Source organism: Scyliorhinus torazame, chromosome 17 (assembly GCF_047496885.1).
Source record: "Scyliorhinus torazame isolate Kashiwa2021f chromosome 17, sScyTor2.1, whole genome shotgun sequence".
In the NCBI taxonomy this organism is placed as follows: domain Eukaryota; kingdom Metazoa; phylum Chordata; class Chondrichthyes; order Carcharhiniformes; family Scyliorhinidae; genus Scyliorhinus; species Scyliorhinus torazame.
Window position 1 is genome coordinate 50,738,798 of NC_092723.1, and position 13,859 is coordinate 50,752,656.

The window sequence follows — 13,859 nt, forward strand, 5'->3', positions numbered from 1 at the left end:
TGCTATTGTCAAAGCATATTCCCAAGAACAGAGAAAATAGACTGCTAAACTCTGACTCCAATGCAATAAAGAGAAGTTATCAAGACCAGTTATTCACAAGTGAAGCATGAACGTCAACAACTTACCTTCTGCTGAATATCAATGGCCTTTGACCAGGTGACTGAATCAAAATCTTTAGCATTAAAATAACATAATATGTCTTTTATTGTGCATCAATTGCCATCAAACATGTGATTGAAACTATTCTCTGATACTGCAAACCATTTCTTCCAAAACCCAGAAGAGGTTCAAGCAGTCTGCAGACCAACAACCACAGCTGCAAAGTAGAAGCTTAAAAGTCTTGACAAAAAATCTTCCTCCAGTCTGTTTGTGAACAGTTCCACGTTCACCTGTAAAGAAGTAAGCCCTCCTGTTGCAACAGCCACTAGTGCCTGTCTACATGACAGGCTGAACATTCTTCCTTTTGAAGGAACCCTGCAGTTAATCCGGATCTGACCTCAGCCATCTGAACGTACCTGAACTACAATTCCAGAGTAGATAAATCTCCCTCCTTCACGGGATTTTCAAACGTATGTGAACTGCTAACTTTTCTGTTTGGTTTTAATACTTGTAGAAGTACAGTACTTTATTAAATTGTATAATCTTGGGTGTTGGGTGTGTTATGCGTGATTGATGTAGCGTTAGGGTGAGTGTCTGAATAAACAATCCTCTTTGTTTAAATCCATGAAGGCTTGCTTTTGGTGACTTTTAAATTGACTACACACTAATAGGGATTTGGGAACACACACATTAACCTTTTCAGAAATAAACTCCAATAATTACAGACAGAAGGAAAGGGGATTGCAAAAAGAATCAAAATAAAAGGACTACATTTGCCCACCTGGATCATAGCACATTTCCTTCACATGCTATCCAAATAGAATGCCTAAAGTTTCCATGAACAGATTTAAACTTCCCAGAAAAAAGCCTCGGCATTTTCTTTTTTTCTTTCGCAGGGAAGGGGGCTGAGAGGTTGTGGATAAGACAATGAAAAAGGCTGCGTACATTAAAAACAAAATCTCTTTGAATTTATGTGAGGATGCATGCTAGCACAATTTATACCACATTTTGTGTTAGAAAGAAATAAGAAAAGCTGTCATAAAAGCAAATTACTGCGAATGCTGGAATCTTCCAGCTGGATGCTGAGATCATTTTTAATGATTTTATATCTTCGACACTTAGTTGTCAATTTTGATCAATTCAAAATAAAAGGGGACTTCTCCGTTTCTGAGACTAAGGGCTGAATTCACCGTTTTTCAGTCTAAGTGACGAAGCCGGTGTGGGAACTGCCGTTTTCCGATCCCTAAATCAGCGATCCTGCGACCGGTGAGGGGCTAGCAGCCTCGCCGAGTAATACTCCCGGCTCCCACTATATAAATGGCTGCAGAATGGCCGGGTCCATAGCTGCGGATGCGCACGGCGTCAATCTGCAGCGGTCACGCCGTAAAACATGGTGCCGGCTGTGCGCGGACCTGACCTGCCAAATAATGCCCCAGGGCTACCCCCTGGCCATCCCCTGGCCACCCCCTGTACCCCGGCACAGGAAGGAGGTTGCCAGCTGCCACTGTTCGCTGTGCCTGGGTGCAGGTGGCAGAGGCCATGGGCGCCGTGGGCAACACCATCTGGATCGGCCAACAGTTCCGCAAAAAACTGCACAGCCTCCTCAGGGTGGCCAGGTTGAGTAGGCAGCACAGTGCCTCTGGCAGTAGCCCGCATCCCACATACCCGTAACCCTACACCTCCCAACCAGGCAGACCACCTGCACCACATGCTGGTACCCATTCCAGCCGCCATGGCCAGTTGCTGTGGCCACTGAGGCCACCAGCCACCCACCCCCTGGGCTGTATGAGTCAAACTGTCTAAATCTGTCGTCTCCTGTCGTCGTCCCCCTAGGAGAAGGCCGCTCACAACCACCGGAAGCGGGAGCAGACAGGAGGGGGACTACCGGACCTATGGCCCCTCACCATAACCAAGTAGAGGGCCCTGGACGCTGTTGGCAGCCCAGAGGAACGGGAGGTCACCGAGGTGGTGCTCGGCCGCGAGCGAATAAATGAGACCCCGCTTAGTTGCGGTTTCCTGGGACATATGTGTCAGACCCTCACCCCCACACCACCCTTACCCCATCACCACTCTTATTTCCACACCACCCTCATCCAACACCACCACCCATCACCCCCACCCACATGCCCGCCCTCACTTTCCATGGCCCACGATCTAATCATGCGTCTTGTCTTGTGTCTTGCAGGACTTGCTGGGGATGGGGTGGGTCCATCTGGTGCCCCGCCCCCAGCCACTGCCACAGCCGGAAACCCTCTTGAGCCGAGCACTGAATGGGATAGCAGCTCAGACACCAGCCCTCCGGCTGAGACTCAGGAGACCCCGGAGCTCGGGTCGGAGGGTGACAGTGATTTTCTGTCACAGCTGTCTCCAACAACCTCCACCAGCCCAGAGACACTCACCTCAGTTGGGCATTTTAGTGAAGAGGCTCCTGGAACACTATCTGGTGCGCACCACAAAGGTGATCTTGTGCAGCAGGTGGAGGTAGGAACACCCGAGGCAGTGGACGATCGGCGGTCAGGCCGACCCCAGAGGCTAGCTGCCGTCCACATGGGTCTCGAGCTTCTGGAACAAACAGTCCCATTATGGTGGAGAAGCAGTCGCAGATCCAGGGACGACATGTGGGGTTGTCGGCGAGCATCCAGTAACTCCAGGTGCAGTTGGAGGAGTCCAAGCGCGTGTTGGAGCAGGGGGTATTGCCGATCATGCGTGTCACTCAGGCCAATACCGCACAGGTGGCGTCCACGATGGAGACATTGGAGACGACGGTTTTGGCTCCGGACCAGCATGTCTAGGGCCTGGAACATCCTGTGCAGGTGCTGGCTGAGGCTCAGAACAGGGTTGTTGACTCACAAGCGACCACGTCCCAGAGCCACCTGGAATTCGCAGCGGCGCTCCTGAGAGTGGCCCAGTCACAGCAGGCCTTGGCTGGGAACATCGATGGCATTGCCTAGGCGCTGGCCAACATGGCGCAGAAAGAGGGAAGTGGACCAGTCACAGAGGGAGGTGGGGCAGTCACTGGCTGATGTGACACAAACCGAGAAGGTGGTAGCACAGTTACAATGTGATCTGGCGCAGTCCCAGACAGAGATGGTCCACTCCCTGTGCTCCATGACTGCGAATGTGCGGACCTGGTCGAGACTAGAGTGGGCCTCCAGGACTGGAAGTGCCAAGTGGCAGGGGAACCTCAGGGGATAGCCTCCCTCACACCCCTGTCCCAAGGAGTAGCCCCCGGGGGCCAGCAGGCACCCCGAGGGAGGAGGAGGTGATGGGTACTGGAGTAATAGGTCAGAAGGTGAAAGATTTGAGAGAGAACTAGGGAATAGGGCCAGTATGGCTCTGAGGAAGAGCAGACAAGGGGATGTTGCTGAAAACAGCAGGACTGGTGGCCTGAAGTGCACATGTTTTAATGCAAGAAGTATAACAGGTAAGGCAGATGAACTTAGAGCTTGGATTAGTACTTGGAACTATGATGCCCAAAAAGGCCCAGGCACTTGAACCGCATCTTCAGGAGGCCGAAGCACCGCTTGATCATACCCCTAGTTTCTGTATGGCCGTCATTGTAGCGGGTCTCCGTGTCAGTCTGTGACCTCCGGATAAATGTCATCAGCCATGACCGCAGCGGATAACCCTTGTTGTCCAGGAGTCAACCTTCCATCTTGCCCAGTTTGATGTTCTTTGAACTGTAACTTCAGATTCATGCTGGGGATTATTTTCAACACTGAATTGGAGTCTGAGTATTTTTTTTTGTTGGCCCCTGTGGGCTCTACTGAATCTTGTATTTCTTCTGAATGTGCCCCCTTCTATTGCAGACATTAGGTAGCTTCCCAGAATTTACATCTATCCTGGTGGTGATCTCCTCCGCACGGATAGCATTCTTCATAGTTCCTGGTCTGTGGACCAAATTCCTCAGCACGGTCTTCTACTCATTGGTTTCAGTGCCATCATCTCTGGCACCATGGCTGCTTGTGGCTTCCCGCCAAACCTGGTGAACCTCGCCTACTTGCATGCCCTGCAACTCCATCGCCTCCACCCCTTCTTTTGGTGCTTTTCATAGCCTGGGCAACCTCTCATGCCTTCTTTCAGGTAATCTCTGCCTCTGCTAACAAACTTTTTCATTAACACCACAGACCAGCCTGTCCCTCAACATGCCAATGAGTGCAGGCTCGATTGTTCAGCTGATTGTTTTAGGCATGCCACAAACGCCCTTGCCATTGAGTTGAATTTGTAACACTGCATTGTTATCGAAGGCTTCGAGTGATAATGTCCCTTGACTAACTCCACCAGCTCCTCAAATGTTTTGAAGTCAGGGACACCTAGGTAAATCAGACTCCTAATCAGGTTGTAATTGGGAGATCCACAGGCCAGTAGTCAGATTACCCACTGCTTTTCCTGCCCTCCCCATATTACTGGCCTTGAAAAAATACCAGAGGCATTTGACGTATAACACCCATTGCCTCATATTAGGGTTGAATGTTTCTAGTTTGCTAAAAAGGAGCATTCTGTCACTCGCAGACTGCTGAATGAGTTTGCTTTGAAGGGAATGTTTTCACACAAAGTCTGCTTACCCGATTTCTGTAACAGCAGGCAGGCACTCCGATAGATCCTCGTCGCCAATGTAATATCCTGACAAGACGGCCGACCACCTGGTAGACTAACAAAGGAAGATTTAATAAAGTTAGAAACTATTCCAGAGAGTGAGAATAAAGCTACGATGTTCCAAGACTCCAAACCCCTAACTGACTGGGGGAACTGTGTTCCATTCCCAGGGGTTGTCTGCTCCAGCACTTTTGGCATTCAGATCATATGACTCTTTGGGAATTTACCCCCTTAAAGGAACACGCTACCACACTGCCCTTACTTTTTGTTTCATTATTCTTTATTCCCGTTCCTTCCAGTGAGGTAATTGGATTTATAAAATGTCTTTTATAATTTCAGGATCTTACAATGCACTATTTTTCTGCGTATCCCTGTTACAATTTAGGGACATTCTGTAAGCAATTTGAAAAAAGGTCCAGAAACAACAAGGAGATAAACAAACGGTTAATCTGTTTCAATGGTGTTCAGGGATGGCTAGGAAGGAGGAAAACCTCCTGCTCGTGAACTGAATGCTTTGCATTCGCTGAAAACTGGCACCTCCAATCGTGTGGCACGCCCTCTGTACTGTTCTGAAGTGTCAGCTTTGATTCAGCCCTCGGCATTTGCGTTTTGAACACATACCTGAGTGGTTGAGAGCTACCAAGAGCCCAGGACATAGAAAAATCTAGAAGAATGGACAAAAGAGCTGAATTCCAGGTGTGAGGTGAGAGCGACTGCCCCTTGACATCATGGCAGCATTCAACTGAGTAAGGCATCAAGAAGCCCCAGTAAAATTAGAATCAATGGTAATAAAGAGGAAACCCTTCCGTTGGCTGGAAACTTAACTAGAACAGAGGAAGATGGTTGTGGTGGTTGGAGGTCAATCCTCTCAGTCCCAGGTTATCACTGCAGGAGTTCCTCTTGGTAGTGTCCTGGGCTCAAACATCTTTAACTGCTTCATTAACAAACTTCCTTCTATCATAATGTCAGAAATGGGGATACTCACTGCATAATGTTCAGCACCATTCATGACCACTCAAACACCATCACTGAAACCCCCACGATCAACATCCCGGGTGTTACCATTGACCGGACACTCAACTGGACTTGCCATATAAATACTGCAGCTTGAAGATCAGAGGCTGAGAATCCTGCAATGAATAACTCACCACTTGACTCCCCAAAAATCCTGTTCACAATCTATAAGGAACAAGTCAGGAGTGTGATAGAATACTCCACACTTGCCTAGATGAGTGCAGCTCCAACAACACTCAAAGAAGCTGAACACCATCCAGGACAAAGAAGCTAATTTGATTAGCACCCCCCTCCACAAACATTCACTCCTTCCACCACTGACGAACAGTGGCAGCCATGTGTACCATATTCAAGATGCACGCAGGTACTCACCAAGGCTACTGAGGCAGCACCTTCCAAACCCATGGCCACTAACATCTAGAAGGACAAGGGCAGAAGACACATGGGAAAACCACAACCTGGGAGTTCTCCCTCCATGTCGCTCACCATCCTGACTTGAAAATATATTGTCGTTCATGGACTGTCACTGGGTGAGCTCCCTCCCTCATACCTACACCACAGGGACTGGCCACAACCTTCTTAAAGGTAATTAAGGATTGAATGGGAAATAAATGCTGACCTAGCCAGCAAAGTCCTTATCTCATAAATTAATTTAAATTGTAAACAAAAGTGGCATACAAATTCAAATTCGAAGAATGGGAATTTAATATGGACAGTCAGAAAATTCATTTTCAGGGTGATCAACACAAGGGCTTGAATTTTCAGGATGTGGGGGCTCAGCCCCCATTGTTGAATAGTCAGTGGGGAACATATCGCCGCCAACTCCGGCAGTTGCAATGCCATATTGCATTCTTATAAGGATTGGTTGGCATAAGGTGGGACTCACGGCCCTCACTTAGGAGGAAATCCAGGCTTTCGGAGTTGATGTCCAATCAGACTGGTCAGCAGCTCTTCAGTCCCTCCAGCCACAGCATTGCAATGGCCAGAAGAGGAACTGCAGAGAGCTGCCTGGCACTAAGCCCCAGGGACCAGAGAACAGATAAGTGGCAGCCGTCCCATGGTGGGTGGACCAGGTTTTTGGGGAAAGGTCGGTGTGGGGCAGACAGGCCCGAAGGTCACCGGGCCTTAAGAGATGGGTGCCCCCAAACAAAAAGTGGCTCCTGATAGTGGCGCCCATGCTCTTGTCTTCCCACCCGATGTGCAGCTATGTTCATTCATGCGTTTTACCCCCTGAATGCTCATCTGCCTGCCAGCCTAATATTGAGGCTGGGTGGAAAAGACCTTTAAGTGGCCATTATTTTGTCGCTCAAGGGCCTTAATTGGGAGAAGGGTGGGCTGCCACTCTGATGCTCTGCCCATACCATGCAAAGAGCGGGGTGGACAGGACCCCCTCCATGCAATTTCACGCTCCCATCTATGTCTCCATCCACCCTACCCTCACCATCCCCCACCTTGTAGTGATCTGTAAATTTGTACATCTGTACATACATCAGCACATACTGTAAAAGCCGCAGCATCACTAGAGGGCAGCATCAGAGACGGGTATAAAGGGTCCAGCCCAAGGGAGGATCTGCCTCTTTCAGAAGCACAGGGCTAGTGAGCAGCAGCAGACAGAGACAGCTCAGCATAGGCAGTTTACCTTAGCTTCACTGGTCATATCTTTTTTTTTAAATTATAAATATAGAATACCCAGTTGATTCTTTCCAATTCAGGGTCAATTTAGTGTGGCCAATCCACCTAACCTGCACATCTTTGTGTTGTGGGGGTGAAACCCATGCAAACACAGGGAGAACGTGCAAACTCCACATGGACAAATGTGAGGTAATGCATACAAATGTGAGGTAATGCATTTTGGAAGGTCTAATGCAGTTAGGGAATATACAGTGAATGGTAGAACCCTCAAGAGTATTGAAAGTCAAAGAGATCTAGGAGTACAGGTCCACAGGTCATTGAAAGGGGCAACACAGGTGGAGAAGGTAGTCAAGAAGGCATACGGCATGCTTGCCTTCATTGGCCGGGGCATTGAGTATAAGAATTGGCAAGTCATGTTGCAGCTGTATAGAACCTTAGTTAGGCCACACTTGGAGTATAGTGTTCAATTCTGGTCGCCACACTACCAGAAGGATGTGGAGGCTTTAGAGAGGGTGCAGAAGAGATTTACCAGAATGTTGCCTGGTATGGAGGGCATAAGCTATGAGGAGCGATTGAATAAACTCGGTTTGTTCTCACTGGAACGAAGGAGGTTGAGGGGCGACCTGATAGAGGTATACAAAATTATGAGGGGCATAGACAGAGTGGATAGTCAGAGGCTTTTCCCCAGGGTAGAGGGGTCAATTACTAGGGGGCATAGGTTTAAGGTGAGAGGGGCAAGGTTTAGAGTAGATGTACGAGGCAAGTTTTTTACGCAGAGGGTAGTGGGTGCCTGGAACTCGCTACCGGAGGAGGTAGTGGAAGCAGGGACGATAGGGACATTTAAGGGGCATCTTGACAAATATATGAATAGGATGTGAATAGAAGGATACGGACCCAGGAAGTGTAGAAGATTGTAGTTTAGTCGGGCAGTATGGTCGGCACGGGCTTGGAGGGCCGAAGGGCCTGTTCCTGTGCTGTACATTTCTTTGTTCTTTGTTCTTTGACTGTGACCCAGAGCCGGGATCGAACCTTGGACCTCGGCGCCGTGAAGCAACAGAGCTAACCAACTGCGCCACCGTGCTGCCTTTGGTCATACCTCTTGACTGTATTATATCTAGTTAAGCTCTGGAAACAGAACGAACCCACTGAATAAAGTATTTGTGTTAACTGGAAGTCTACAATCTTTATTCAGACTTAGAGAATAACATATGGTACTAGGTGTGATTTCAGAAAGCTAACTAGTCACCAGCAAGAGAAGAAAAACTTAAACTGGATATTCGACTGCGGAAGACTTCGCAGCAAATGGGTCTTCGACGACTAACTGATTTGATGGAACTTGTTGGAACTCCATGGCAGCTGGAAACAACCGGTAACTTAAGTTATAACTGGAAAATGTTTGAACAGCTGTTCCAAATATTTATTACAGCTAATGATTTAAGCACTGCCTCTGACGCAATGAAAATAGCCCTACTACTCTCAACAGAAGGGCATGAAGCTAGAGAAATCTACATTTGCTTTAATTACTTAGAAGGTGAGGACAACACCAAAGTAGAAGTTATACTCAAAAGATTTGCTGCACACTGTAACAATCAGTCTGGTGAGATGCTGGAAAGATTTAACTCTTGTCAGAGAAACGGAGGGCCCATCTCTGATTTGATTACAAATCTCAAGTTAATACCATAAGGCTGTGATTGTGCTGATTTCAGAGACACTGTGATAATGCATCAATTAATTTCTGGACTATCTGATAAAAATTTGAGGGAAGAACTTTCACAAAATAAGTATCTAACTCTAGAAATCGCTATACAAAAATGCCTTGTTTATGAACAAAAACAAAATCAATACTTTGAATCTCTACCAACACAGAATCATCATTTAGAAAACAAAATCAGTAAAAATGGCACGAACACTCACCACGAGGCGGAGGCAGGGTTGAATCGGAGGAAAATGGAGGCGCTAAGCGGCAGCCATCTTGAGAAAGGAGCCGCACGTGCGCAGTTGCGAAAAGAGCGTACAGTACAGGAAACGCGGAGTGCGCATGGGCAATCGAGTCCTACGCATGACATAACGAGCGTCATGATGTCAGAGGACCAGGATCATGCCCACTTAAAAAGGAAATGCAAGAAAATGAACAAAAAGACATTTAAAGCTGCAAACCCCAATTGTCTTGCCTCAAGAGACAGAACAATGCCCGAACTTACACCAGCAGTTGAAAATAACTCTCACAACACCCAGGAACAAGCAGTTAGCACCGCCCTGGAAGATGATATGGTCCTTGTAGACTACGACTCAGACGAAGATTTCATCTTGGGAGATGGCTACCCCAGTACCAAATCCGACCGCAACTAGAGGTGTTGCACCGTGAAGACCCCGACGATGAATTCTTCGGATTGGGGAATCTTCAGCCCAGCATATATGACATCCCGACTCGTGAGTGCAGGATTATGCTGCAGCCTGCCGCCAAGAAACAGAGAGTGGTCCACGCATCAGGAAGGGTCCCAGCCTCCACACATGAAGATGATTTCATTGAGTTCATTGAACATGAAGAGAACGATCACAACACCAAAACAAAAGGCAATGATTTGTCTATCGAACAATACACACAATACTACTCACACATGGCTGAGTTATTCGGAGATCCTGATCACAGCATTAGCAACACGGTTGAAATGCTCAATACGACTCTTCTATTAGTAGATGAATCCAATACCATGGTGCCATGGCAGATCGTCGAATCATTGGATGACAGCAATACCCAAGACGAAGACGACGCCACACAGAGAGCACAGAACTACTCCATTGAGAGAGCACAGATCGACTCAACAGCGAGAACACTGCACGACTCCACAAAGAGAGCGATGACAGACTCCACAGGGAGAGCGATGAAGGCCTCCACAAAGAGAGCGATGCAAGCCTCCACAAAGAGAGCGACGCAAGCCTCCACAGACAGCTTGGTGACAGACTCAAAATTGGAAGCAAGCAAACACTCCATAGTGTTATGGACGAGGCGTTTTCAGAATCCCAAAATGTATCATGGAGTTCAACCAACCTCTCCCTTTAATGGATTGTGGCTTTTCCGAGCACACGGCTTTTTCGCTAGGTGTGGGATTACAATTATGGAACGTGGGTTTTTAAACACAAAACACTGTTTATTCCATGAACTCAACTTAACATCTGAAATAAACATTGGATCTCTTCACACCCCTTACTTCAAAGATAACTCAGAAAATATTGCAACAGTAAATAATTCCTTAAAAGTTCCTTCAAACTTCCAAGAGATTTAACACCTTTAAACAAAATCACATCAGGTTAAAGGCTTCACTATTACAAGTTTAAATCACCCAAATGATCCAGAGAAAGTCTTTCATGGCAGAGATCACAGCAGATCCAGCTCACTGCAAAACACAGATACACACCCAGCTCTTTTCAAAACTGAAACAAAACAGCAAAACAAAACAAAATGGCTGACCTGACATCAGCCCCACCCACTCTCTGACATCACTGTTTTCTTAAAGGTACATTGCTTAAACATCCATGTCTTAAAGGTACTCTCACACGACAATAGCAAACACCATGCATGAACAAGAACATGACAGTCTACCCAGCTTATTTGAGCCACCAGAAGAAGACTATGAAAGTCTACCCAGCTCATTTAACCAACAAGAAGACACTGAATGTCTACCCACTGTATGTGAGACAAGTGGCGAAGGAATCACAATTTCCATACAGGATGTGCAGAATCACAGCAAGACTGGCATATCTCAGCTCGTCTGCACAGAAGCACTCAATAAGCAGAGGACGGCTACTCATGAATCCAGAGAGACCACGTCAAATGAAATCGTGAAGATTTTGACTCCCGAAAAGGAGCACAAAGAGATCAATGATGATTCAAATGAACCTGAAATGACTCCAACAGAGGAGCACCAAGAAATCAGTGATGGTTCAAGTGAACCTGAAATGACTCCAAAAGAGGAGCACCTAGAAATCAGTGATGATTCAAGTGAACCAGAAATGACTCTAGAAGGAGTATCAAGGAAGCAAAGAAGAGGAATCGAATCCACCACAAATGACTGATGTCACCAACATCAATGCAACATCAGATCATTCTCACAATTTTCAAGAAGAAACGCTCAATGTAGCAGATACCACAAAGGACACTGACACCAATAACTGTGACAATGACTCAAATCATCCACATGGCACACTCATTGAGCGCAACAAGAACAATAAAAACAACAAAAACCGCAAGAAGCACAGCAGAAACAAGAACAACAACAGCAACAACAAAAACAACATGCAGCGCAACAAGAACGACAAAAGCAACAAGAAGCATCCCAGAAACAACAAGCACAACAAGAAAAAGAACAAGAAAAAAAGCAAAAACAACAAAAACAGAATCAACAAGCGCAACATAAAGAACAACAAGAATGCCAACAACAAGAATGCCAACAAAAGAACCAAGACAGAAACGACAAAAACAACAACAAGAACGACAATGAAAACAACAAAGACAGAAACGACAGAAACAACAACAATGAAACAATGACCTGTACAACATGGTACAATTCTGCACATGAAGGATAATGCCACAGCACACTGCAAAACAATGACAAGATTACAAACATGCCATGGCATGATAAAGAATCTCACAAATTCACATCTGCTCCAGAACAAACAAGCAAAGCAGCTTTCACGAACGATGACATACAGAATCAATACCACAAACACAGGAAAAAGTAGAGGTCAGACAACGGTATAACACAGAATCTCTACCCACAATCAAATGGAACAGGGGAAAAAGGTGTCCACATCATTAAACGACTCATCAGCGAGGCAACCGAGTCACATTCCGACATCAACCTAGCTCTGTTATCGTACCGAGCAAACCCATTGAGCTCAGGACTGTCGCCAGCACAAATGCTCTTCGGTAGAGACATCCGGACAACCCTACCGGCAATGCAGTCCGAGACCCCGGCAACGCACTGGTTCTCGACAAAATGCGGGCACTCCGCTCCAAACAAAAACAATACTATGATCAACATGTGATCCCACTCAAGCCCTGACAATAAGTGACATCGTCAGAATCAGGGACCCAGAAGGATGATGGTCTGAGCTAGCCACGATGATCAGGCAGGAGCCACCGCGGTCCTACATTGTCAAATCGTCAGCGGGAGTACTTTTCCACCGTAACCGCTGGGATCTATTAGAGATTCGACCTACAACGCCAGTATTTCCCACACTGGACTTGACCGAGTCCATTTGTCCCCAGGACATTCCTTGCCACACAACGCCAGACAGTACTCTTGATGATATCAAACCATCATCCCTACTACCACCGCTAAGTGAAAGTGAAAGTGAAAATCGCTTATTGTCACAAGTAGGCTTCAATGAAGTTACTGTGAAAAGCCCCTAGTCGCCAAATTCTGGTGCCTGTTCGGGGAGGCTGGTACGGGAATTGAACCGTGCTGCTGGCCTACCTTGGTCTGCTTTCAAAGCCAGCGATTTAGCCCTGTGCTAAGCCAGCTCCTCCAGCAGAAGACGCTCCAACAGAAACAGTAAGGCACCCGACCGGCTAGATTTGTGACGACACTTCAACACATGCACAAGACGAATATGGACATTTCTCACGATGGACTCATAAGACAGTTAATTGTTTCTGTATTACTTTTATCATTTTCACAGTGTGCAGATTTGCATATTCTCACCACTTGTTATGTACAGTTTTCTTGAGGCCAGTCTAGAAAACATGTCAAATAAAAAGGGGGGGGATGTAGTGATCTGTACATCTGTACATACATCTGCACATACACCAGACACTACAGCACAGACGTAACAGCCACAGCATCACTAGAGGGCAGCATCAGAGACAGCCCAAGGGAGGATCTGCCTCTTTCAGAAGCACAAGGCTAGTGAGCAGCAGCAGACAGAGACAGCTCAGCATAGGCAGTTTACCTTAGCTTCACTGGTCATACTCTTGACTTAATTATATCTAATTAAGCTCTGGAAACAGAATGAACCCACTGAATAAAGTATTAACTGGAAGTCTACAATCTTTATTCAGACTAAGAGAATAACATACACCTCCCCATCTCTCTCCCCCCCCCCACCTCCCTCCCACGCACAAACCCCCACCACATTCCCACCTCCCTCCCAGCACACCCACTCCCACCCACCCTCCCCCCCGATCACCACCCCTACCACCCCCCCCCCCCCTCACAACCCCAGGCCACCTCTCCCACCCCTGCAACACCCTCCCCACCCACCCCTCCTGCCCCCGATTAGAATGCTGCAATGCGGGGGTCCATCCATCTTGATGGCTGGACTATGCTGCCCCATATTGCCCTCCCTCATCTGTGTTTATCCTGTGTAATGATTATCATGTTAAGCAAGGTTTCTACTGATGCTGTGAAATGGCCTTGAATTGATTGATTCATTTTTGAAATATTTTCTGCCTTACAGCTCAATCTCATGACATTAAATAACATTCGTGACAGTATTTATTATCGTTTCTAAATAAT

The 13,859-nt window shown here is 46.9% G+C and overlaps 1 protein-coding gene across 1 annotated transcript in view; it reads right to left on the minus strand.

Moving 5' to 3' along the window:
* LOC140393460 (troponin I, slow skeletal muscle-like) overlaps positions 1–13,859 on the minus strand; it is a 390,668-nt gene that overhangs the window by 307,004 nt on the left and 69,805 nt on the right. Inside the window, exon 3 of the mRNA XM_072479792.1 lies at positions 4,665–4,750. Coding sequence (XP_072335893.1) covers positions 4,665–4,750 — 86 coding nt within the window. The remainder of the gene's footprint in view (positions 1–4,664; positions 4,751–13,859) is intronic.